This window comes from Podarcis filfolensis (assembly GCF_964270895.1).
Source record: "Podarcis filfolensis genome assembly, chromosome: 3".
In the NCBI taxonomy this organism is placed as follows: domain Eukaryota; kingdom Metazoa; phylum Chordata; class Lepidosauria; order Squamata; family Lacertidae; genus Podarcis; species Podarcis filfolensis.
The window spans coordinates 90371054-90394074 of record NC_139606.1 but is presented as its reverse complement, the minus strand read 5'-3'; the positions used below and the strand labels follow the sequence as shown (position 1 = coordinate 90394074).

At 43.4% G+C, this 23021-nt stretch overlaps 1 protein-coding gene across 3 annotated transcripts; it reads right to left on the bottom strand.

The window, feature by feature from the left end:
* Positions 1 to 6: 6 nt before the first annotated feature.
* Positions 7 to 23006, bottom strand: EHD3 (EH domain containing 3). 3 transcript variants are annotated; one of them, XR_014545735.1, is made up of 8 exons: positions 22148 to 23006; positions 14095 to 14271; positions 8846 to 8943; positions 7850 to 7894; positions 5925 to 6337; positions 3723 to 3887; positions 788 to 2714; positions 7 to 738 (listed from the first exon to the last, which is right to left on the bottom strand). XR_014545735.1 is itself a non-coding variant. In XM_083604549.1 (7 exons), the coding sequence occupies exons 1-7, from the start codon at positions 22372 to 22374 to the stop codon at positions 2187 to 2189; spliced, it is 1653 nt and encodes a 550-aa protein (XP_083460675.1). In that variant the 5' UTR covers positions 22375 to 23006; the 3' UTR covers positions 7 to 2186. The 3 variants fall into 3 exon arrangements, 2 of the variants coding, with proteins under 2 accessions (XP_083460675.1, XP_083460676.1); XM_083604549.1 differs by having other exon boundaries at positions 7 to 2714; XM_083604550.1 differs by lacking the exon at positions 7850 to 7894 and having other exon boundaries at positions 7 to 2714; positions 22148 to 23005.
* Between the last annotated feature and the right edge of the window lie 15 nt (positions 23007 to 23021).

Genomic DNA, 23021 nt, shown 5'->3' with positions numbered 1-23021 from the left:
TGCTAATTTATAGGGCACAGATACAAATTTATTTCTCAATTTAAATACAGAGTACATCTCACCATAGTGGAGAATAAGACTGTGATCAGGATGAATGCATAAACGTAAGTCGTGATAAATGCATTGCAATAAGGTTGTTTTTACACACTGAATATTTATTGTTAATTTTATTACAGTTATATAGCCAACTATCAACACATCTCCCCTGGGTGGCTTACAGGACAATGCCTAAAATACAATATTGACATACAATGCAATCAATGAAAACAATAAAACGCAGCAAATAACTTTCATTTTTGTCAGAGAGAAATGCAACCATTCAACAAACAGCTGGATAAAATAAAAACACAGGCCGCAAAATCAAAGCCCGGGTTTTAGTTGCTTTAAAAAACTAGTTGTTTAAAGTCCCGGGTGAATAAGTTTCACTTGACAATGGAAAGACCATAGAGAAGGCACCAGCAAGAGGGTCCTCTGCTTAGTAGCCCCCACCTCATCTCAACTGGGGAGGGCTTTGAAGAGAATCTTGTTTGTCTATAGAATATTAGTGCAGGTATAAAATAAGTTATTTTGTTCTGTCTTCATCCACCTTCTCAGCATCAACAAAACCCACATAGACTCGAACCTCTACCCAGACACCAACTAAATAATGGGGTGGAGAAAAAGGATTGATTTGAAATTAGGCTGAGAAAGAGCAGCAGAAAATACCTTGGCTATTCTGTCTGGACAAGGTTCAGAATACTTATCCTAGGGTTAAGTCAAAGATGAAGGTTGCAGGTGGGAAGAGGACAGAACAGAAGAGGCCTGCTGGGTCAGATGAAAGCTCTATGAAATGCAGCATTCAGTACAGTGGCCAACCAGATACCTATGGGAAGCCCACAAGCAACAGCAAGATCACCATCCTCTGACTGATGTGCAAATGGGTGTTCTGGGGACAGATGTCTTACATGGGCTCAACAGACAATGAAAGAGTAGAGATTTGTCATTTCTGTTGCAACATCAATATCTGTGATGGAATGTAAACACACTAAATGATGTTAGCCCAAAACCATGCTTGACCATAATTCAAAGAGATGTGAAATGCACTGTCCCATTTTAGGGATAGGAAATGCCAGGAAGAGTTGCTCCCCTTGTCAAAAACCTTGATCCCCTGCCTCTGATCTTGACATCATTTCCTTGCAAAGGACTCACTTGAACTCCTAACCTCTCACTCTTTCTACCCCATTCTCCCAGCTGCACCGCTGTTCTCAGACTAAAGTCACAGAAGTTCAGTGGCACAGACTTACAAACTGGCACCCCATTAACTAGAAAAGGATTTAAGGCTCTTGGTTCAAACCTAACATTTCCAAAGCATCGGAATGATGTGGCATTTTCAGTGCAGGTTTCTCACCAAGAACCTATAAGAAAATGCAGGTGCCTAGGGGGGTGATTTTCCCTTGGACTGGTTCTCCAGAGATATTCTGCAGACAAATGTGTACAGTAAGCCCGCAACATACATGCATGTAACCTGTGCACATTCAGTTTTAAGTGGCTGGCAAAACAAAACAAAACAAAACAAAAAATTAAAAAGGGCATAGAAAGGGGGCAGGTATCTGGGGATGGGGTGGGGGTGGCTTTGGCAATTCCACTTGCCATTGAACCCACTGTGTCTTGACTATACATGCTTTTGGCTTTCCAGAAAGAAACCCCCTTGTAAATTGTAGGCTTCCTGTACTCAATAAATTTTTTTTTAAAAGGCACAACAGACAGGAAGGCTGAACAGAAAGTAAAGACTATTTCACAAAAATACTAGGTACGTTTTAAGCACAACTCCCATCCAGAGTTTTGGGGTCTATCAGGGATTAGAATGCTTTTCTAAAGCATCAGGGATATATGCAACAGGAATTTCAGACATTGCTTGACTGAACAGTGACAGAAACTATCACAAAGCTTTCCAGATCCCAGCCAACTTTGCACCTTCAATCTGTATCAGTTCTTATCAACAAATACATGGAAGCCTGGAAGATACCAGGACAGAGCTAGTTGCATCTCATCATGAGAAAGTACTGGGGCTTTGCTTCACATCAGTTTCCTCTTCACATCTGAAAACAGTTCTAACCCAAAAGGTGACCTAGCTTCACTGCAGGCACAACTTTGGTACATTCCCTTCCCTTCCCTTCCCTGTTCCCCATTTTCTTTCTGGTGGCTTCTCACCCAGCTAGTTTCCTCTTAGATGGGGGGATGAGATGGGATGGGAGACTCCCAGGAAGCTCATGACCTTCCAGCTTCACTTTTATAAGATGATTCGCCAAAGCAAATTCCTCATCGTCCAGCATCCCATCCTCATCGATATCAGAGAGTTTCCATATCTTGCCCAGCACTGAGTTAGGCAGCTTGGACTTCACCATCTCCCTTTTGGCATTGGCCCCCGTTATTTTCCCATCAACGGGTGACAGCGTGTAGAAGATCTCGTCGTACAGGGGCTTATCTTTGGCCACCACCCAATCCGCGTCATCAATTCCTTCTCCTGCCCCTTCCCCATAGCCATGTCCAAATGGGCCGTGGAGGGTGCCTTCAAAGGCTCCCCCTTTCACCATCTGAGTAGGCCTCCGGGACTCCTCCTGACGCACCAGGACCATGAGCTGTGCGATGTCATTGGTCAGCATATCCTCTACTGCATCCAGCAACTTGGTCTTTAGGGGCTGGAACTTGCTGAAATCCTGAGCTTGCAGCTGTTCCTGAAAAGAACGTCACAAACAGAAGTGGCGGGTGAGGACTGTTTTATTGTTCAGTGTACCATTCAACATAAGAGGAGTGGCTACAACAATCCAGGCAGATCCCTTCTTCATTTGCTATCAGCTGCTTATTGAATACTTTCATATTTCAGTCAGCCGTATGGTGTGTGTTTTCAAATGCTACTGACCTTGGCTTTTTACAGCTTTTGATTCTAACGTCGTGATCCTTTCAATTTTGTTTGCCGATCGCTATTTATAGATCTGGGCTCATTTCTATTTTTATATTGCTTCAATGTTTGCAATCGTCTATTCTGTAAGCCACTGTGAATAACTTTGTGGGAAAGTGGAGGAAAAGTAATAAACTAAACCAAGCCTATTGCTATTGTTAGCCTCACACTATATAAATCTGCCTACTTAGAAGACCACCCCATGCATTTGACAAAGTGAGATTTGGCCAGCGAAAGCTTATCCTGCATTGTGTGCGCTGTCTTTTGGGTGCCATGGGGCACTTATGTTTTGACTACGACAGACTAAGATGTCTGTCATTCTGGCTTTTAGAAGCACAGCGGCTCTTCCCCCTCACAATAATATTCTAAATGGAAAACTAGGTTGTCTTTCAGGTGAAAACATTCCTTTTGAACCAAAATGTCCCAACAGAGCAGAGGTTGGTGAAACCAGCCTCCGATGGGGGCACACCAAAATCACCTATCAAACTACGGAGTGTATGACATATCTCTGTGTGGTGATGCGCCACTGTGATCATGGCAAGATCAAACATGAAAGTAGCTTCCAGCCCTTCTTGCACTGTGGCTCAAAGGTGATTTTTTTGGGGAGGTGTGTGTATGTGTGTACATGTGCCAATACAGCTCCTTTCCAAGGGTGCAAGGGACCCTAGGTATGCCTCTGCAACAGACGCAGCAGCAGTGTTCATCTTTGCTCCAAACCTATTCTGTGCAATTGAAATGGAGCAGATTCTGCCATGATTCTTGGATTATTGTTTCTGGCCCTCACCTGCATCTTCTTCAGATTAGGAAAGTCTCCTGGTGAAATCTGATGCTCCTGTACGATCCGTCCATAGATCTCCCTCAAATTGTTCACGAGTTCTTTCTTCTTATTGTCCTTGCCAAACACCGATGGCATTTCCTTCTTAAGTGAGCTAATGATGTACGCATGAACCTAAGGGCATTTCAGAGGGTGGGTACATATTTTATGCGTTTGCAACAATGGGATCACCAGAACACAGCTAACATAACGTACCCCCCCAACAGATCATCTGCGCTTCATTCTCATTTTCTTCTCCCTTCTTTTTCCTTTCCTACAGCGTTTCATAGTTACAAATTGCTTTATAGTTTTTCTGCCTCATTCATTCTCGCTATGACTCTGAGGGTTGTTTGGGCTGAGGGGCTGTGATGTGCCCATCAAGCATGTATCAACAATCAACAATGACCAACTAGCCAACCAACCATTGTGAGAGCTGCCATGAAATCGTTGATACTGTTGGAAATAGATGTGGTGGTCTGGATTCAAACCTCCATTCTGCTGTGGAAATGCATTGGGTCTGTCAGTCACACTTTCTCAGATTCTGAACGTGAAGAAAACCCACCCCATGTAAGATCCCCATGGCAATTTTGTAGGATCACCCAACATCCTGCCTCCGTTTGCGGTACTTCTCTGTGGCTCAGACAGGGATAAACTGCCCTCAAGGATAAAATTGAGGCCCCTGAGATTTCTCACTTTCAAATCTAGAATTTTGCATAGGATCCCAGTCTGATCTTTATTCACTTTTCATTGGGTACTACTACAGCAGTATTATTACTATTGCTACAAGGGAAGACCAATGACTATGAACAGTGGTTCTTTTTTCCCCAGGGTATTAAGTGGGCATTGTGCCTGCATTGCTTGTGCATCTCATGCCATGCTTTGAACTGACCTAATCTAGTTACGCCCGGGATCTAGCTCCACTATAAATCCACCTTATGGGCATATTTTGTCATCCACACTTGCGCAATAATGGCGTGCATAGGATTTATAGATTTCGATTTCTGTGCAGTTTTGGGACTGATTTCTTCTTTGCTAATTCCTCCATGACGGGGATGAACTTACTGCCAGCCTCCCTATAGAAAACTTCCTTCTGTGTCCAAATACCAAACTACCTCAAGAAATCAAAAAGAATTACAGATCTCAATTTTGACCACATAGGTGGGAAACTGTTTTAACTGCTATAACAAGTCTCTGGATCTTAGACTGAGGCTCATACAACAACAAAAAAAAAATATTTAGAATATGCTGGACCCCATTACGTTTGTTTAAAAAAGGGCTAACTAAGGTATCTAACGGTTGGAGATACAATAGGGACAATGCTTCTCTAAAACATATGTTTTTTCACTGTCCTATACTGAAAAAGTTTGGCAGAAGGTAACTGAAACCATCAACAGAACTGTATGGAACAGCCTTACATTTACAGAACAAAATACAGTGGTACCTCATGTTAAGTACTTAATTCGTTCCGGAGGTCAGTACTTAACCTGAAACTGTTCTTAACCTGAAGCACCACTTTAGCTAATGGGGCTTCCTGCTGCTGCCGCGCCGCCAGAGCACGATTTCTGTTCTCATCCTGAAGCAAAGTTCTTAACCTGAAGCACTATTTCTGGGTTAGCAGAGTCTGTAACCTGAAGCGTATGTAACCTGAAGTGTATGTAACCTGAGGTACCACTGTATCCTCTTGAATTATATACCCAGCACATGGAACCTTACAAAAGGACAATATGAGTGGACTCTCCGTGTCCTTACGAAAGAAAAAAGACACATACTGATGAATTGGAAAAATAAAAATGCGGCTCCCTTCTACAATTGGATTGAAGACATATAAACTCACAACATATGAACAACTCGCATATAAACGCAGACTTGCCATGGACAAATTCAATGATATTTGGAATCCATTCTTACAATACTGTAATAGGTTAAGATCTAGTGAAGTACAACAACAACCTTGTAAAATATACAGTTTTGGGTTCCCCCCTCCCCCCTTGTTTTCCCTTCTGCATGGGCTCTATTTCTCTTTTTCATTTTCTCTTTTTTGTTTGCGTCTCACCATGTCTGGTGCACATATAGCTATGTACTTTTTGAACTTTCAGTAAAGATGTTTTAAAATAATAATAATAAAAGAAATCCAAAAGTAAAACCTGGGCAGAGCCACTTGGAGAGACTCACCTTGGCCAGCCGTGCCCGTTTAATGAGATCATTCAGTTTCCGAAGAGCAGCATTGCGGGGCAAACTTTGGATATCTTTGAAGAGGTCTTGCTCCTCTGCCTCAAAAAGCTTGCGGTTATCTGGGATGAGCAACTGGTGTGACCAGAAGGAACCAATATAGACTCTGACTACCTCAGGCGTGTTGACAATCTTCCCCAGAGACCACATGAGAGCGCCATAAACCCTCATAAGCTGCTGGGTCTCGATCTGGTCTGCTTTGTTGAGCACGACCCTCATTTTATCTTCATGGTTCTTCAGGGCTTTGATGACTTCCGAGAACTCGTCCGAGATGTCTAGCTTGTGGGCGTCAAAGAGGAGAATGATGCGGTCCACCCGCTCGGCAAACCACTCAAGGACAGCAGCAAAGTCATAACCTTTTGGGAAAAGAAGACATCCCCATAAGAACAGAGACAAGGCCGTATGGCAGGGGAACCTTCTGCAGTCTGAGGGCCACATTCCTTTCTGAGCAGCTCTCTGGGGGCCACATTCAGTTATTTAATATAATCTTGCAAGGTGGTGCAGATCTGGTAACATGGTTTACAGCTAGAATCATAGTTATTCCAACACCTGGGGAAAGATAGGCAAATGGTGGGCTCTAACTGGTCCATCACTTTACTTAGATCATAGAATTGTAGAGTTGGGGGTCATCTAGTCCAACCCTGTGCAATGCAGCAGTCTTTTGCCTAACATGGGGTTCGAACCCATAACCCTGAGATTAAGAGTCTCATGCTCTACTGGCTGAGCTATCCCAGGGTCTTAGCCAAGACCAGAGGCTCTACATTTCTATTTTGGCAGCTAGGCTGAACGGGATAATTTCTCTTCTTTAAGCCCCCTTAACAAACTATTGTTCCCAGAATTCTTTGGGGGGGAGCTACACACTTTAAACATATACTGTGGATGTGACCATAGCCCAAGGCTACATTTTAAAGGTCCTAGCATCACGTTTTAAATTAGCAGTTAGAAACAAGCTCTCCAGTGCTGTGATAGTAAGAAGCTGCAAGTGAGTTGCTGCTGTTAAAATTATGGCTTTATCTAGGAGTGTGGCGCAGCTGTGGCGACAGTTGCCTAGCTTACACTAGGCCAGAAGGCCTGACCATTTCCCCTCACTTCCTGTGAACATACCAGGAAGCCTTAATCTGCACATGCTAGCGTTGCCTCTGTTATGTAAGCCACTCAATATCAGAAGCTAAATTTGGTGAAAAGTCTTTATTTGATTTCATCATTAAATTTATATCCCACCTTCCCTCAAAGGAGCTCAAGGTGGCATACATGGTCTCCCCTCCCCATTTTATCCTCACAACAATCCCGTGAGCTAAGTTAAACTAAGAGACGGTGACTGGCCCCAAGGTCACCCAGTCAGCTTCAAGGCTGTGTAGGGATTTGAACTCTGGTCTCCCAGGTTCTAGTCCAATACTCTATCCACTAAGGCACGCTGTCTCTCTACTTCAACCAAGTCTTGTGACTAAAGTCTCTGCTTTCATTTAATGCACAATCAAGATCCCATTAAGGAAAGTATCTTAGCAGGCCAAAATTCTCAAGAGCAATCTAAATGTGTAATTAAGCACGCTTGAATTGTTATTAAACAATCACAGGGTGTTGTGGGGCCAATGAAGTTGAAGAATTCAACCATTTTAGTTAGGCCTGGACCATTTGGCGATTTTACCTTCTAGATCGATCCTACGTTTTCTTTGACTAGACTGAAGCCAAACCCACAATCCCAAATATTTAGTAACAGCAACCCTGTTTAAAAGACCCCAATGCAGTGCGTATGGTGAGGATTAGTTTGCTACATGCCTGAATAGCTCATTGCTCTTTTCAAAGCATTTAGCTTTATGAACAAAATAGCCAAGGCTATAGAAAGCAGGCGGCTGCTCTGATGTAAATACCTCCATATGGGCATCTGTGCAGACTGCTATAACCCATTTCTTTGGCTGGAGGAAAATGAAATCAGACACTTGTTAAATGAAGAAACCTGGACAATGGAAATCTGGATAACAAACAGCCCATCTAGAGGATGCTTGAAGGAATAATGACCTAAGCGAACAGGCCTTGTGTCCCAAAAGGACAACAGCTATTTCCTAGACTCAAAGAACTGTAGAGTTGGAAGGGACCACAAGAGTCATCTAATCCTGATAAACGCTGATTTCTACTTGAGGGAATATTTGTGCAGAAATTTATAGAAAATATTTTATTTCTGGTTATTTTTTTAACATGGCAAACAAACTCAGGAGAACTGAAAGAAGAAAATGATATAAATCAAATAATATAATAATTACACACATTTACTTTAAGCTTGTAACTTACAATGGACACATTCATAGAAGTTAATTGGTGCAGGTTCCAAACTACTGGGCCTGAGGGGGAAGCATCTCAAGTTTGAATGATCTCCCATTTTGAAAAACATGCCTACACACAGAAATGAAGTATAAGGTTCCAGGTGTTGTTGGACTACAACTCCCATCATCCCCATCTAGCTTGGCCAGTGGTCAAGGATGATGGAAGTTGTAGTCCAGCAACGTCTAAGAGCACCACATTGTCTACCCCGAGTGAGGTTAAGACTCTTTCCCCTCAACAGTGCATGACTCTTCTCTGTGTTGAGGATTTTTCATATTGCGGAAAGCATTCAAAACATGAGCTATTCCCTTCTGGTGCAGTGGTGCAGTAAATTTTACCTAGGAGATGCAGAAAGTCTGTCCCGATTTCCCCTCTGAGATCTGTTTTAAAGCTTTCTAGAACATTCCACATCAGTGATCAAATGAACAGTATTGTAAGGCCGCCATCTTGACTTGCGCATTTTGAAACAAGTCATAAGCTGAAACCAAAAGAACTGCACCTATGTTAATCCGCCCCCTCCAAAATAAGAAGCTGCACCTTTACCTTACCTCGGCTTATTCTTTGTTTCTCCCCTGAAAGGATCCCTGGTGTATCAATAATACTGATACTCTCCAAAACAGGATTTGGCAGCTGAGCACACATAAATCTACGGAGAGAGGTGAAGGGAGGGGAAAAACACAATAAAACGTTACAGCAAGTACAATAACTGGGCAGAGTGGGGAAGATAACAGATTTTAACAATGTGAATTTTAACGATGACTGCTTAGATGCCTACTTTGGCATCTCATGGCATATAAACACACACATATGGTAAATAAATAAAAAACGAGTGTCTACCTGCCAAATATTTTTTGGAAGCTGGACATTTTATATAAGATGCCTGTCAAAATCCAGACAAAACCAAGCGCTTGCTCATTGGGGATCAGCTCTTTATTCACAACCCTACATTTTTGAAGTATGAAACGTCTTCAGCAGGAATAGAATGCTTATTCATGCAAAATGTTGCATGTCAGTCTTCGGATTTATGTGCAAATACAAGGGCAGAAGAGGGTCCACTGGTCCAGGCCCCTGCATCCAGGCAGGAGCTGTCAAAGCTGACAGTCAGAAAAAGAGATCAGTCTATGCCACCCAGATTATAGAATGCTAAGCACAAGTTCCCATTATTTAATGTGCAGAGAAAAAGATAATGAAGATTCTTTAGCAGGTTACCACAATATGAAAATATATCAAGATTTTAAAATTTAGTATGATGATTAAAAAACAATTACCAGAGCTAGGGAAAAAAAAAAAGGCAGGATTTCTGGAATAAGAATCTGGTAAGTGTTTGGGATATGAAGCCTCACATGCACATGCTGCTACATTAAAAGATATAAATAGTAGGAGTGACTAGTATAATTTACATCGTGTTTCAAGCACGTATGTGTATTGCCAGTGCAATCCTCAGTGAGGTATTCAAGTTCTCCACTCTAGCTATTTGAATCATATGAAACATATGATTCTTTGTTCTTTGCATGAACAGAGCATCTTCTTTCAAAACCCATCTTCCCACATCAAGTGGCATGCAGTCCTGTTCATCGCCTACCTTCATTCTATCACAATTATATGCACCACCCCGATCTATTCATTACTGATGAATCAGCAGGTAAACAGAACTAAAATTTCAACACTGAAGCATAACACTATCCCTTGATCGAGGGACGTGGGTGGCACTGTGGTCTAAACCACTGAGTGTCTTGGGCTTGCCAATCGGAAGGTCGGCGGTTCGAATCCCCGTGACAGAGTGAGCTCCTGTTGCTCTTTCCCAGCTCCTGCCAACCTAGCAGTTCGAAAGCATGCCAGTGCAAGTAGATAGATCGGTACCGCTGTGGTGGGAAGGTAAATGGCATTTCCGTGCACTCTGGTTTCCGTCACGGTCCTCCGTGCGCCAGTAGTGGTTTATTCATGCTGGCCACATGACCCGGAAAGCTGTCTGTGGACAAATGCCTGCTCCCTCGGCCTGAAGTGAGATGAGCGCCGCAACCCCAATAGTTGCCTTTGACTGGACTTAACCATCCAGGGGTCCTTTACCTTTACCTTTTATCAGTGTGGTGTAGTGGTTAAGAGAAGTAGACCCGTAATCTGGTGAACCGGGTTCGTGTCTCCGCTCCTTCACATGCAGCTGCTGGGTGACCTTGGGCTAGACACACTTCTTTGAAGTCTCTCAGCCCCACTCACCTCACAGAGTGTTTGTTGTGGGGGAGGAAGGGAAAGGAGAATGTTAGCCGCTTTGAGACTTCTTTGGGTAGTGATAAAGTGGGATATCAAATCGAAACTCTTCTTATCCATTGATCTGCAGCGGGCTTACTTCAATCATCTGCCCAACTGGGTGAACAGAAATAGGAACCCGCAGAGGCTACTGTACATTCAGAAGGTAGAACAGATGTGAGAGTGGCTGAGTCACGGGGAAAGGAAAGAGTGGCCATGAATGTCTGAAGGAGCATGTTGCCAGTTGCCATCCTCAACTGGGTGCCCTCCAGCTGCTATTGGACTACAACTCTCAGCAGCCCCAGTCAGTGTGCTCAGTGATTATGGATGAAAGAGAGGTGCGAGTCCCACAATCTCTGGTGAGACTGGAGGACGGTGAGTTATGATTATGATTATGATATATTTATTTGTTCCCTACCCTCTCCCCATGACGAGACTAAGGCCAAAAATAAGAACTGCTAGAAACTTTGAGGGGAGGGGAGGGGGGGGGAGAAACAATCATTAGAAAACAAGTAAGCATTGATAGGATTAAAACTGTGTGTGTGTGTCTGTGGGTCTGTGTATGTTCTATTACAAACCATATAAATAATTACAATAAAAACAGCATAGCACCAGTTACAGCTACAGCTGCTGCCTGCATCCAAAGACTTTTGTTCTTCCATTCCGTTCCGCTCTGTCAGGCAAGAAGGAACAAGAACTTTCAAGAACAACGTGCACAGATTTCTAGGGAACAGGAAAAACATTTTAGCCATTTCTAATCCGGCTGCTTGTTCCGCATACCATACATCTTAAAGAACTGGGTGGGAGGGGGAGGGAACTCGTTAAATCATCCAGAATCCACTGTCTGCCAGAGGTTCTTCCTTCTTCCTAAACCAATAGAGTAATGCATATCTCTAGAGTATTCAAGTCATGACTCACATTGTACAGTTTAACCCATTTCCCCAGCAAAGAGCAGGACGAACTGGGTGAGTGGCAGAAACTTTGCAGAATACCAGCTTCATTGCAGCATGGTCATTTGTTGACTTTGACGATAAGAAGAAACAAAGGACCATGTAGACCAGCATCCAGATAGCACAGAATTCTAATTAGCGTACTTTTCTCTGTATAAGACTTGGTTTTTTTCTGTAAAAATTATGCTAAAAAGTTGGGGTCGTCTTATACATGGATAGTGCATAGGGTGGATGTTTGATTGGTTGCTGCCGTGGCTGTCAGCGGCTGTTGGGCATGTAATTGGTTGCTGCGTCAATGGTTGGCACTGATTGGCTGACGCTGCGGCAACTGGGCGGGCGATTAGCAGCTTCTGTCGGAGAGGAGACAATAGGTGAAATTTGTGTCACATGTGGGGTGTGCGATTTTTTGGCAACCCCCCCCTAAAGAAAGCTCAACAACCCTGGGTAATTCCACCCTCATTTTCTTAAATTTGAGTCCCCCCAAAATAGGGAGTGTCTTATTCATGGGGGTGTCTTATACATGGAAAAATATGGTAGGTCTGCCTCTCCATTCGATTCCCATACTCCCCAGCAGAAAGCTGTGTCTACTAGCCTGCTTAGGGCCATAGTTTCCAATCTCAGTTTGTTGCCTCTTTCCTTGTTAAAAAGATGTTTCGGTTGCAAAGAGGTGGAGACCCTGGCAGCAAACATAGCACGAGTCCTGCTGGATCAGGGCAAGGCTCATCTGGTCCAGCAACCTGTTCTCACAGTGGCCAACCAGATGCCTATGGGAAGCCCAAGAGCAGGACCTCAATGCAGCAGTACTTTCTCCTCCTGTGAGTCCCAGAGGCATTGCTACCTCCTGCGGTGGAGGCAGAACATGACCACCATGGCTATTAGCCACATGTTCCCTGCCCCAGAGCATGGCATCTCGCATTGCTCCCAGCAGATCGCAACGCCCAACTATGGCCTCCCTCGTTTATGTTCATTTGCCACAAAACACTACGCTTTGTCTAAGTACTTTTCAGACCCACTGAAATAAATGCACCTAAGTTAGTCATATCTATTAACATCAATATTTCCACTCCAAACAGGACAATCACTCGCTATAATCTACATGGGGATAGATGGTAAAACAAATTAGTGCAGGCCTGCTCCATTTCAGGAGCAAGATTTATACTTATACATTTTACTTTTTTAAACTTTTATTTATACTTTGCAGATTTATACATTTCACTGATTTTGTAATTATTTTAACATTTTAAAACTTGACTTCCTTCCCCCTCTTTCTGTGGTTCCTTAAATTTAATTTTAATATCTTCTGCAGATCCAAATTAACTTACTCATTTATTTATCTTCTTTAAATATATACTCTTATGTTGTTGTTGTTGTTGTTGTTGTTGTTGTTTAGTCGTTTAGTCATGTCCGACTCTTCGTGACCCCATGTACCAGAGCACGCCAGGCACTTCTGTCTTCCACTGCCTCCTGCAGTTTGGTCATGCTCATGTTCGTAGCTTCGAGAACACTGTCCAACCACCTCGCCCTCTATCGTCCCCTTCTCCTTGTGCACTCCATCTTTCCCAACATCAGGGTCTTTTCCAGGGAGTCTTCTCTTCTCAGGAGGTGGTCAGAGTATTGGAGCCTCAACTTCACAATCTGTCCTTCCAGTGAGCACTCAGGTCTGATTTCCTTAAGAATGGATAGGTTTGATCTTCTTGCAGTCCATGGGACTCTCAAGAGTCTCCTCCAGCACCATAATTCAAAAGCATCAATTCTTCGGCGATCAGCCTTCTTGATGGTCCAGCTCTCACTTCCATACATCACTACTGGGAAAACCATGGCTTTAACTATACGGACCTTTGTTGGCATACTCTTATGTAGCTGCAGGTTATTATAATAATCCTAACAGTGTTTTTATCTGTTTACAGTTTATCTGTAAATATTAAATAAACCATTTCCATTCTTTTATAAAAAGTTTGTTATCTTGATTTCTTATTCTTCCAGTAAGTTTTGCCATTTCTGCATATTCCATAAGTTTTTGTATCCATTATTGTTGTTTCTCTCATTCACTTTGGCCTGTGTCTCACTCCTTCAGAACTCTTTAACTACAAAGAGTTTTAAATTAATCTCCAGAACCAAAGCACACAGTTTGTCACAGCTTTCAGCCCCCTCTCTGCATTTTTCTTTTCCTGCTCCCATTTCAATGTCCATTGACAAAAACACAGCAAGCTAGCAATTCTGATGCAGCAATTGCATTATGAGACTTGTGCGGCATTTTACCAATAGCGCACACAGTGACATCAATGCTGTTTTGTTTTGTTTTTTGGTTGCTGCTGTATTTAATAATGCATACGAGCTCAGAGGCAAATGAACAGTAAGCTGCAGCAAAGAGCAGACTGCTATAAACTTTGAAAATCAAACAACTGACTAGTGGAGAACTCCTGCTATATTGGCTCCACGCTGAGGACAGGGTTAGGTACAAAATCCAGCAAGAAATTTGGAAGAGGATTTCTGAAGTATACAGAGTGCATTTTTATCCACAACACCCAACTTTTATCCAATTCAAGCCCAATATCTTTCTATCATGATAGCAGCATTGGAAAGCATCCTGATGCCGTACTGACCTGTTCAAGAAGGCATTGCCAAAGGCATTAAGTTTCCTGAAGGGTTTTCTGGGATCCACTACCAATGCATTTCCAGGAATGATGCCCTCTGTATCGCCCTGCATCACAGCAATGAAGGAGTCAGTTGTAGGTTCTGGCCCAATCCTCATCCCAGGGAAATCTTGTTCAAGAAGGTACCTAGAAATAAACAAGAAGCACAGGATGTGTCATTGGTTCAGCTTAGATGTGGACATATAGAATGCTCAGAGGCTTGTTAGTGGTTGCAGGTGTGGAGCTAGATTCCTTCAAAATTGTTGGACAGCACCAGATTTATGATATTAAAACTATTTCATTTTGTTATAGGGTTGTGGGTGTGTGGGTGTCCATCTGCAGGATATCTGTGGGTCCCTTCCAGGGCTGCGATTTTGTATCAAGGGAAACTTAGCATCTAGTAGAAGGGGCTGCGGAACCAGTAAGACCAGTTTCTTTTCCCATCTCACCTGGTTGGATGGAAAATATTAGGCCAAAGGGGGACTGTGTGGGAGACAGTTTTTGGCTGATGCTGGAAGCTGGAGACACAGAGACCTGTCTCGCTCTGTGCTAGACCCAAAAGTATGACTTGGGGATCTCCCTGGGAACCTAAGGGAGAGGCAAGATCTACCAGATGTTCATACACTCATAGAGTATAAAGGGACACGAGGGTCACCTAGTCCAACCCTCTGCAATGCAGGAATCTTTTGCCCAATGTGGGGCTCGAACCCACAACCTTGAGATTAAGAGTCTCCTGTTCTGCCAACTGAGCTAGTGTGCTGTGAATCTGCAAAGCCTCTTGTGTTTGAAGGGTCAGGGGAGTTAACTTCCAAAAATAATAGAAGCCTTTCAGTATATTTCCTGCCAAAAGGGAACCATAAACCACCAATTACACAACACTTTCCCTATCACTCACTTCTGTGTCTTACTGAAGACACTCAGAGGAGCAGGGTGGGGGATGGCTTATCATATATAAGCAATCTCCATACATCACAAGCAAGCATGTGATATATGGAGGCAGGCAGCAACTGCGTGGACAGCCTGTCTGCTGGCTCGAGTCATGTGGCAAACTGAACATGATAATTCTTTTGCAGACAGCAGAAAATCCAGGGGGAGCAGGATGTGGATCCAGACAGCTAGGAATATCACAAAGCAAGCGACAGTCAGATGCAGGCTCTGCCAAACCTCTGAGAAAGGAAGGCCCAGAGCCATTTCAACAGCAAAGGTTCAGCATCACAGCAAGCCTCCCTAAAAGAACCACCTTCTCCACCCTCAGCAGTTTTTAGCAAGTTAGCAGACTGCTGCCTGGAAGCGCTTTCTATTGTGAGCTATTTGTCCCTTGGAAGAGGATAGATTAAAAAAGAAGCAGGGAGGAAGGTCAGGATAAGAGCCTTTGGAAATCCTAAGGACTGCTCAGCTGGAGAAATATCCACACTTATTTCCAGCACCAACCACTTATGCTTTGCATTAATCAGAAGAGAGGTCTGGGAATCTGGTGGTCTGCCTTCTGGCCCAACCGAGGAGGTCAGGTCTCCACTGGGAGTGCATCCTCACACTTTAAGAGCCCTTGGGTTTGAAAGCATCTCTTATTTTTTTGCCAATTTCCCCCCAGCATGTTTGATACAGCCGTTCAAAGCAGGCAATGTTGGTCTAATTTCTTGGCAGATGCTAAATAATCCAGAATCCCATCATCCAATTATCCAGTTTTCCAGATATCCAGAGTCCCCGAGATCCTCAGTACTGTAGGATACTGTCCCCTCATTCAAATGTTTTGCCATATAAGGGGGAAAGGAGCATGTCTCTGAAGACATAACATTCAGTGAGGCATATAGACTCAAATTTCCAAGATTTTTTAAAAAATTGCTTATTATAAATAATTTCTTTAACCCATGTCTACAGGTGGAATTCAGCATCACACCATTATAAATATTCTGTATGCAAGGTGGACTTATTTCCCTGTGCACAGGGTTTACACAGAGCTGTTTATGTGAATGAATCCTGCTGAATATCATGAAATGAGGATGGCTAAGATATTTGCATTGTTGATGTTAGTTGGCAATGTTTGCATTTTGTTTCCTCTTTGTTATATTTACATTTAAAAAAAAAATAGTGGGCAGTGATGGATGGATATATAAAAATATTAACGGGGTGATGTGCTCCAGGAAATATGCTGGCTTGACGAAACAGAAGGAGGTGTTGCCACTGCTGCGCTTAGTAACAACTTCTTTTCAAGTTGTTCATTAAGGAAAAGCACTAAATTATGAGAAGATTCAACACTGTCCGGGAGCACCAGAGTTGATTCCACTTCTGCAACCATGGCTATTGCTCTAGAAACCAATGCTCATAGTTCAGTGAATACCGTAAGGTCAGAAGGAAATCTGTATATATGAGCCACCGAGTGGACATGCGCCAGGAATGGCTAGGCATGGCTCTCCTTACCTCTTGTCCACTGCATGTCCAAGCATGTGGAGATTCGTGTCTTCCCTGCACATCATGAGTACGACAGCAAAGCATTTCTTTGTGGCATGTACATAAACCTAACACTTCGTGCGGGCGAATCAGCCCATAGTCAAATTAGCCAGAACACAGTCCAATCTAGAAGTGGTGTTGTTGATGTTGTTTGGTCTTGTATAGTTATAGTTTGTGGGGTGTGGGGCAGAGCTGGATCAGGACTGTGATGCACGGGGTGTGTGGCTTTAATCCTTTGCCTCTGCTGCATGCCCAGTGTGAATAATCTCCCCCACCCCACATCCTACTATTTGCAACGAGCAGAAAGGATTGTTTTTTTAATCAGCAGTGGGTGCTTTCTTCCCATTGCAAATAACAGCCCCCACCTGTCTTGCACAGTGCTAATCTGGGTCCACACAGACGGAATCTCTCTGGATTGTGTGTCTGTAAGGGTGGGTGGGGTACATGCAAGACTGAAATGATGTGAACAGCATCACATCCAGTCTGGCTTTGACTGGGACTTTTCAGAAGTACAGAAGAAAAACGGAGAGCCAGTTAGGTCAAATGGCAGCAAAACCTAGCCAGCAACATTTGCCCAAGGAGAGCCGAGGAAATGGTGCAACAAGAATTCAACAGAACAAGGATTTTATTATATTCAGAGTGAGGAAGAAGAGAGACAAGGAAGTTGTTGTGAGAAACAGACTGTGCCAGGACATCAAACAACACATCAGTGAAGCATGATGCATTCACTACTGGTGGAAGAATCACATGCTGGCAAGTTGATATTCTTCTCTGTGTTGCTTAAAGAGCAGTGGTGCCTTCTATATTCAGCCTGGTCAAGTGAAACAGAAGCACCTTGGCAACTTTTTCAGTTAGACTATTGTAGTATATTCTAGGTGGGGCTGCTCTTGAAGACAGCTCAGAATCTTCAGCATTAACTTCCCACCAATAGCACCTTAGTCTTCTATAGATTGAGCTTGGGTTTGTTGGCTCTCATCCAGTCCATTACTGAGGCTAGGCTGACTGAGAAGAGAAGTAGTCTTGTGTGTCATCAGCATATTGATGGCAACACACTCAAGAACTCCAGGTGACCCCATGCAGCAGTTTCATGTAGATATTAAACAACATAAGGAATAAAATTGAACTCTGTGGAACTCCCTTTTTGAAGACATCATGGGGCCAACCATTATCTCCCCCACCACAAACACAACATGCCGAAACCATCCAAGTAGGCCTGGACTCACACCAGTGGTGGCCCCTACTCCCAATTCAGACAGTTTCCACAGAAAGATACCATGGTTGATGGAATCATGAGGCTGAGAGATTGCAGAGAATCTTCTGACATAGGTCATCATATGGGGCAACCAAGGCAGTTTTTGTGTCAAAACCAGCATGAACCCTGGTACAGCGCCGAGGTCCAGCGCCGAGGGCCTTCTGGTGGTTCCCTCATTGAGAGAAGCAAAGCTACAGGGAACCAGGCAGAGGGCCTTCTGGTGGTGGCGCCTGCCCTGTGGAACGCCCTCCCATCAGATGTCAAAGCGATAAATAACTACCTGACATTCTGAAGACATCTTAAGGCAGCCCTGTTCAGGGAAGTTTTTAATCTGTGATATTTTAGTGTATTTTTGGTTTCTATGGAAGCCGCCCAGAGTGGCTGGGGAAACCCAGCCAGATGGGCGGGGTACAAATAATAAATTATTATTATTATTATTATTATTATTATTATTATTATTATTATTATTATTATTATATACTGGTTGATATAGACCTAAAATATCCATCTTGTTCAAGGCTGTCTGGAGTTGATCCACCCACTCAAGGGCAATGTTCAGGAAGGGGAACAAGCAGAACCTATAGTTCTGGGTCTAAAGAGGATTTCTTAAGGAGTAGTATCACTGCTGTAGCTTTCAGGTGGCCTGGGACCAGGGCTTTTTTCAGTCAGAACTCGACAGAACTCAGTTCCAGCACCTCTCAGGTGGGCACCATCACCATTCTAAGAGAACAAGGGAGGCGTTCATGGTGAGAAAAATATCAAGAAAAATAGCACAGCCTGGGACACTTCTCTCAGAGAGATTAATTACCTCCCTGCCAGATGTTATCAGCCATGAGGGCCAAGGGTTGAGGACACACAATGCCTGCATCCATCCAAGAACCTTGACCACACCCTTCAGTCTTAACAAGTGAAACTCACCCATTAACACCTGACCAGGCGGTACTCTGGACTGCCCTGCGTGAACATGTTGGTTTAATTTGGCTTGCCCTGTTCACAATTTTTATTGCTATAGATACTTCACAGGCCAGAACCTGGACTGGTTTTTGTGGTCATTTCTTCTCTTTTGAGACCTGTAGTTCAATGACAGGTATGTGTGTGTGTGTGTGTGTCTAGAGATCTCTAACAGCACGTTTGCAGCACGTTCTCTAAACTCCAACTCCCAGGATACTTTGAATGAAACCATGACAGCCATATTGGTTTTGTGCTATTTTATGTTTTATACCATTTTCAGTATTGCAGAGGGGTGGGCAATCCTTTCCAAGTCTACAGTTCTAGGGTAGATATGCCCAGTGAAAGGAATAGCACAATGAAAACAAAACAAAACTTGTGGGTGATACTGAGCCATAGAATTGTAGAGCAAGAGTTTCAACTAAATCATACACAACAGATGGCCATCAATTTCTGCTTTAAAATCTCCAAGGAAGAAGAGCACATCACCTACAAGGTGGAAAGAGTGGTTAAGCTACAAATAAAAGGAGGTTTTTTAACACAGCCCACATCGGCAGCCAACACTGCAGTAGTCAGTTTGTGTTTATTTTATTAACAGCATTGATATTAGGCAGGTGCCTTGGTTGTACTGCTTTTGACGTCTACTAAAACCCTTTTCTGCTTAAGCAAGCTTACCCAGGCATGCAATTTCATTAGGTGCATTTGTTTTTAAAACCTATTGATTTCATCTATACTTGGATAATTTTATGATGTCTGAAGGATTGTATCCAGCAAAATTGGCTCATAAGTGCAGGGATTTCCACCTGAGCAATAGGAGATTTCCTCTTCCCCATGTACCTCCCCCCACCAAAAGTGTTCTGGAGAGTAAGGGGAACCCTCAGAACAGAGTCAGGGAATACGCAGGGAGAAGAAGTCTAATCACACAGGCAGAAATCCTTATGTTAATAGGATTTCACCTCAGATTGTATAAATCTTTCGCCTTTTAATAGGATAACTTTCTTTGGCTACAAACTAGTATTTTAAAAGTCTACTTTATGGTTACAGTGGTACCTTGGGTTACATACGCTTCAGGTTACAGACTCTGCTAACCCAGAAATAGTGCTTCAGGTTAAGAACTTTGCTTCAGGATGAGAACAGAAATCGTGCTCTGGCGGCATGGCGGCAGCGGGAGGCCCCATTAGCTAAAGTGGTGCTTCAGGTTAAGAACAGTTTCAGGTTAAGAACGGACCTCCGGAACGAATTAACTTCTTAACCCGAGGTACCACTGTATTTTTAAAGGAACAGTTAATACAATTTTTATGTAAGCCACTTGCGAATTCTGTTTTGATTAAGTGGTATAGAAATCTTGCTAAATAAATAAAAAGGAAATTTGTTATGAATGAGGTTAGTGGACTCAAGCTAAAGCTATTTTCCTCCTCCTCCTCCTCCTCCTCCTCCTCCTCCTCCTCCTCCTCCTCCTCCTCCTCTTCTTCTTCTTCTTCTTCTTCTTCTTCTTCTTCAGTAATCGCTTCTAGCCGAGTAAGCAGGGATGACAATATACAGAGCACTGTGACTCTACTGTCCCTTCTTGCCTTCTCTGTCCCGTGCAAACAATATATAAAGGCTACTGCGTTCAACTACAGTTTGGATCATGCTCATTAGCAGATAGTAATGCACTTAAATTTCAAAGGAAGGTACAACTGGAGAGTTCAGCTCCAGCAGGCAGTTTGCACACTTTGGAACTCAGAGAAGACAGCCTGGGGTGAGAAAATGAGTACACAGCAGAAGGATTTTAAGGGAAAGCTGGCAAAAGAGACCATCTCTTGGATCTGCAAAGAAAACGCAGTTGGATTCCCCTGGAACCAGACAGATATACTCCATTGACCTTAAGCACAGCAGGCCTCTTTTTCCTTTTCAGTTTCCAAACCTGTCTCAGAATACCAAAAACCAGCTTTCCCGGCCATGCCTCTGCAACCTCATCCACCGGTCGTGACGCTGACAGTTTCGTTTGACCCTTCGCCTTGATCTAAAGCAGATAGCTCAAGATGTCGGGAGGAAGGCTGAAGACTAAACTGAGGCGCTTCAGCCAATTGTCTTTAGATGCGGCTTAAAGCATTATGGTTTTACGGATAGCCACTAAAGGTTTTTAATCTGTCGGGTCCAAATTTAATCTGGGACTGGATAGCTCAGTTGGTTAGAGCGTGGTGCTGATCATGCCAAGGTTGCTGGTTCACTGCAGGGGATTAGGCTAGAAAGATGATCCTCAGGGTCCCATCCAACTCTAAACTTCTATGATTTTATATCATGCATCTTTTAATTGCATCTCTAAAGCCCTGCTTAACATTCTGAAGGACTTTAAAGGAGACCATTACGTGCCTGCTATTCCATTTGGTATAAAAGCAGAAGACAGTGATGAAAGATCAACCATGTACAATCCATTTTGGTACTTACCCCCCAGGTAAAACAGTTCCACATCAGAATAGGCTACATTGATAACAAGGAAGACTGCTGCTAACTAAGCTCCAGAGACAGCACAACCTCACTACAGAATAGGAAGGAATGGGTGGGTCTGAAGCAATGACATGGAAGAGCAAAAGAAGTGCCCGTTTGGATCATCTCACCTCTTCCTCACCTTTCCCCTAGACTAAAAAGTCCCAAATGCTGCAACCTTTTCCTCCATCACCTTGATCATCAAGGTGTTGCTCTTTTCTGAACCTTTCCCCCCAGTTATATGCAAAAGGTAACAAATGTACAACAGTGAGTTTCTGTCAAAAACAGAATTAGTACAACTTGTTTTCCAGTGGTGATATGATCATTTGAATAGCCTTTCATTCTTGCATGGATTAATTCATTCATGTTTGCATAGAGGTCTTCTACATTTCACCAGGAGACTATTTACAGAGCTGCTGGAGGGACTTCCAGACTGCTGCTATTTCCGGGCTAGATTCAATCATACACCTGCAAATTCAGGTAGTGCAATTATAGTTGATTGGCAGGTCTTGCACAGCAAACCTGCTCCCCCCCCAAAAAAAAACTGGACTGTTTGCAATAAGGAAAGTGATGGGAAAAGGCATAGGAAAAGCGTGGGATAACCATTACTTAAACCCAGCACCCTCTAACCTCCCTACAAACAAATCATAATGATTTGTTGCCTGGAAGCTGACATGTGAGACTTTCCTTTGAGCCAGTGTTTTTGGAGTGTGATCAAACCACAAGCCAGAAGAATAACAACCTTCAAAGTCACAAGCCAGAAACAAAGAACACAATTAGCAGCTAAATATTTATCCTGAAAGATTAGAACATAGGGATCATATTTCATGCATACATGCACTTCTAACAATACACCCTAGTGACAATGTGTTCCCACCTGGAAGGTAAAGAGCTGCCACGTTTTACCTTATGAAGGTGGTCTTCCCGGTGGAATACTGCCCAACAAGAAGGACCATCGGCTTGTTGTCAAAGTCTGCATCTTCCAAGGCAGGTGAATGAAAGGCGTGGAATTTGTAGTATTCTTCCAGAGGGAGAAGCTTGGTTTTGTACAGTTTTTTAAGACCTCCACTCACAGTCTGATACACCTCCGGGTCCTTCCTTCGCCCGTCTTCATTACCCAGCCAGCTGAACATTTTTGTAATTTAGCAAGAAACGCTACCAATTGTTCCTGTCCTGTCTGATCTGCATTAAATGGAAGAAGAAGGTCATAAAAAAATCAAATCAAATAGAAAGCTCTCTAGTGGAAATCTCCAAGGTGCAGAGCTAAATCGATTGCCAGTATTCTTTCCTCCTTATCACTTCACTGCTTGGCCTAGGAGCAATTTTATGATTGTTGAAAATAAGCTCAGAAAGGGGGATGCTTTGATAAATCAATTGAGTTCTGAGCTCCACTTTTCTGCAGGCTTTCCAGTTGAAGGGCGAGGGCTGATGAGCTAATCTGCAAAGAATAAATTCTTCTGCCGCAGGACCAGCCAGCAGCAATAGCAGCCAGCAGCCTCTCTTGCAAAACAGCTGGCTGTTTAAAATGGAAATCAACCGGGAAGCAGAGAACTCACCGCTGGAAGTGGAGAGCGACGGCAGCGGCCCTCATCGGTTGCGCAGACTTGTCACCTCCACCTCTGCATTTTTCATACATTTATGGCCGCTCTCCCGGAAAGACTTGCCGCTCAGCCGCCAGCAACAAGTCACCGTAGAGATAGAAAGCTATAGAACGCAGCACCGCAGTGGGTGGCGGACTCAGCTACACCCAACGCCATCCTAGCCAAGGCTTCCTCAGAGG